This window comes from Galeopterus variegatus, unplaced genomic scaffold, assembly GCF_000696425.1.
Source record: "Galeopterus variegatus unplaced genomic scaffold, G_variegatus-3.0.2 Scaffold4619, whole genome shotgun sequence".
NCBI classification, from domain to species: Eukaryota; Metazoa; Chordata; class Mammalia; order Dermoptera; family Cynocephalidae; genus Galeopterus; species Galeopterus variegatus.
In genome coordinates this window covers 149,638-153,839 of record NW_007730730.1, presented here as the reverse complement: position 1 = coordinate 153,839, position 4,202 = coordinate 149,638, and the positions used below count along the sequence as shown (strand labels likewise).

The 4,202-nt window shown below is 39.5% G+C and overlaps 1 protein-coding gene across 1 annotated transcript in view; it reads right to left on the bottom strand.

Annotated features, from left to right (window-relative positions):
• Positions 1 to 2,906: 2,906 nt before the first annotated feature.
• The window catches only part of NDUFA12 (NADH dehydrogenase (ubiquinone) 1 alpha subcomplex, 12), a 26,409-nt gene continuing 25,113 nt past the window's right edge, over positions 2,907 to 4,202 (bottom strand). Inside the window, exon 4 of the mRNA XM_008588006.1 lies at positions 2,907 to 3,189. Within this exon, the coding sequence (XP_008586228.1) occupies positions 3,009 to 3,189 (181 nt within the window). The 3' untranslated portion in view covers positions 2,907 to 3,008. The remainder of the gene's footprint in view (positions 3,190 to 4,202) is intronic.

Below are 4,202 nucleotides of genomic sequence, written 5' to 3'. Positions count from 1 at the left end.
CTTGGCCTTGGTGTTATCAGCACCGCACTCTCCCGAGTGAGCCACAGGGCCGGCCCAAGCTTTGAATATTTCTTTTCTGAGTACATGTCACCTGAGAAAGTGGCTGGGTGGAAAAGTCATAGTGTATATATATATATATCTACTATTATAGCAAGCCCTTAAGTCAAATGTTCTGGTTCTGAAAATTAATTCAGGTCTAAGAATTTAAGAGAGGCTACGACTTAGCTTGACTCAAGTCTCTACCTAGACCTGTAAAGTTATTTCTTTTAAAAGAAAAATGAGATTAAGACTTAAGGTAGCTGTCTGTTGCTTTCATTCCTAGAGACCCTAACATTACTTAACCATAGTCAGGTTGTTGTGGTTCAGATAATTTCCTAATTACCACCTCTTTTCACCTCTCCCTCCCCATAAGACCCATACCATTTTGCTTCTAATAGGTGAACATCTAGCATTCTTGACCCAGAAAGAACAGCAGCTAAGAGAGAACTTCTAATTACTCACAAATTTCCCTCACCAATCTATTCCTAATGGCATTAGAAAGCAATGCTTTAGGCCCTGACAGAGGAGTTACTGAAGTGGTAGATGAACAGAACACATGGAATCTCAATCCAGTATAGGTAAGCTTTTAGTGTTTGGTCCTGTGCTATGTTAGTCAATCGGCAAACTGTGGACAGCTATCCAAAATAGCACATTGAATACAGTATCTCCTGAAGGCACCGAATCAACCTGATTCAGCTAAGTAAGGGATACTTGGGGGGAAGGCTGAGAGCAACTGTAGTTTCTTATGATCGAGGAAGAGTTTCAGAAGCTCTGATTTCTTTAGTTCAGTGGTTCACAAACTTGGCTGCAAATGGAATCACAGGATGGAGGGTGAAGGGGGAGGCTTTGAAAATTACTGATGCCTTTATCCCACCCTCAGCGGTTTTGGTTTAATTGTCTGGGCCTCTGAGTTTATTAAAAAAAAAAACCCAAAACCAAACACCACTCCAGGTGACTCTGATATGCCGCCAAGGTTGAGGACCATTGTTCTAGTTCCTTCCAGGTGTCCCTATACCAACAGTCAGGACCCCACTCCATCCCTTGATTTTCACATAAGAAACTTGAGGTTAGCTAAGTCATATAATTGCCCTGAGTTTCACTCAATGCCTTTAATTGAGATTTGGAAATCGAGGTTCATTCTCTCAAGTTATCCAGTGCCCTTGGAAGCAACCACCTGACTCTGTAATCCTAGCCCTTTTTTTTTTTTTAATCACCATTAAATTGTTCTATGGTGGCTACTAACCAGTCTCCAAGGGCCTTTTCCTCAGGAAGTTCATGGATACTGGTGACTAAAGACAACATCTTGATAAGCTGTCTGGTCACTGAAGCTGCTAGTTTTCTGCCCAGAATACAAAGGATGTGGCGATGCCTTTCATCCTATCCAGACACAACAATCAATTCCAAAGATCCCACATTTCCCTGAGGGCCTTCTGCCTACAACCCATTCTCTGGTACCAATGTGGATATTAAACTTTTTTGTTTGCAAACAACAAAAAACTAGTGACTATAGCTAGCTTAAAGAAATAAGAATATACTGGAATGGATGCTGGCATAGTTCAAATTCAAATAAACTGTTAAAGAACCGAAACTCAGAAAATAGGAAATCTCTGATAACCTCTCCTTACAGAGCTACCATAAAAGCCATCCATCTCTGACAACTCTCAGTCTGTGTCTCTCCATTCAAGTTTCAAATTCCCACAAGAAAATCTGTTTGGCTCAGCTTGGGTTTAGGTCTTCCTTCCCCTACCAATCTGCTATGGCAGTGAGGCAGGGTCACAAAGCACAAACATGACCACTGGGGCTGTTCCCAGAAAAGGGGGAACTGTCAACCAGGCAACCATCCTAATCGATGTCGACTTTAATAACCCAAGTTTGTAAACTTCTATTTTGCAGTTGGTGAATTACAAAGTTAAGGGCAAAAAGGCACAAAAGGACAGAAATAGACATTTCTCAAAAGACGACATAAAATGGCCAACAGATATATAAAAAAAAATGCTCATCATCACTGATCATCAGGGAAATGCAAGTTAAAACCACAATAAGATATCACCTCACGCCTTTAGAATGGCTATTATCAAAAAGACAAAAGGTAACAAGTACCGGGGAATGTATGGAGAAAAGGCAACCCTTGTACACTGTTTGTAGAAATGTAAATTAACATAGACATCATGGAAAACAGTATGGATGTTCCTCAGAAAACTAAAAATAGAATTACCACATGCTCCCACAATCCAACTTCTGGTATATATCCAGAGGAATTTAAATCAGTATGCCAAAGAGATATCCTGCACTCCTGTGTTCACAGCATTATTCACAATAGCCAAGATCTGGAAGCAAAGTAGGTGTCTATCAACAGATGAATGCACCAAGAAAATGTGATATATATGCACAATGGAACACTATTCAGCCTTTAAAAGGGTGGGAGGGGATCCTGTCATCTGTGACATCATGGATGAACCTGGAAGGTGTGCTAAGTGAAATAAACTAGGTACAGAAAAGTAAATACTGTATAATCTCACTTATATGTGGAATCTGAAAAAGTTGAACTCATAAAAACAGAGAGAAGAATGGTGGTTACCAGAGGCTGGGGGAAGTGGGGGTTGAGGAGAAGAAAAATGTTGGGCAAAGGGTACAAATTTTGGTCAGACAAGAGGAATAAGCTTTAGTGACCCATTGCATGGACAATGGTGACTACAATAAATAACAATGCACTGTATATTTCAAAATTGCTAAAAGAGTAGATTTTAAATGTTATCATTAGTTTAATTTAATCATTCCACAATGTAAGCATATATCAAAATATTACACTATACCCCATAAACATATACACTTATTATTTGTAAATTTAAAAAAAGGCACAAAAGACATTGCTTAGTCAAAGAATTTTAATCCAGTTAATGATAAGCAGTAAAAGTGCAATTACATGAAAAGCCCCATATTTTACATGTTTAAGCTATTTCTCATTGCCTTTACTTGTAAGGAGTTGAAGGTGGAACCCATTCCTGAATCTTCTTTCTTGTGGTGGAATAAGGTACATATTGTTCTGGAGTGCCACTCACGTTGAATTTATGGTTTGTCCAAATGAATTTACGAGCAGTAGGTGGTTTTGTTGTTGGAGGATCATCGGTCATACAGTGAAGCCAACGATGCCTTAAAGAGGGGGAGAAACAGTTATGAAGAGGCAGTACAGCACAGGAGGAGGCAGGCTAAGAGGACAGCTCTGGAGCTATTTTATTGCTTGGGTTCAAATCTCAACTCCATCATTTACAAGTTCAACTTTTCTATGCCTCAGTTTTTTCATTTGAACATCTCTACTTCCTAGGGCTGGTATGAGATAATATTAAATGAGATAATACACTTAAAGCACCTAGAAAAATTTTTGTGCATGGTAGGTAGCTCCACAAATGGTAACTATTGCTATTATCATTACTATATTTCATCAAATCTAAGGCATCATCCACTTTTAGACACATCATTATTTTATATACCTCTAAGAAAGAAAAAATGTTGCCAATTAAATGGACACACTATATTGACTGTAATATGCATCCTAATTTTAGATGTAAACTGTATTTTAGAATTGATGAAATACAGTATTACTATCAGATGCTACAGGCTGATTCTGGATTTTCAGTATGCTCAGGTTGCTCTGGCCAATGAAGCTCTAGTTTGAAACTTATGAAACTCTTGCTGAAGAAGAGGGTCTCTGCATTCATCTTCATTCAAGGTCAAGTCTGAACACTATAGCACGTATTTTGTTATTAAAAACATTAAATCACAGCCCAAAGTTCACCAGTATTTCAGTTATATGTGCTTCAAAAGTTAATGTCAAAGGATAATTGATGGGAGGTGCCAGAAACCTCACCTAAAGAAGGAAGCTGGGTGCACGGTGTATAAAGGGAAGGACTAGTGATGATGCTGCTCAAGACGGAGAGAGGAGGTGGGAAAGTTTTATTTTTATTTTTATTTTTATTTATTTATTTATTTATTTTTTTGTCTTTTTTCCGTGTCCGGCAACGGATCGCAACCCTCAGTGTTGCCCCCGTACCGGACCGGGGACCGGCAACGGGATTGCAACCCTCAGTGTTGCTCCCGCGCCTCGCTCAGCCAGTGAGCGGGAACCGGTCTGTATGTGGGATCCGAACCCTCGGATGGGAGCGCCG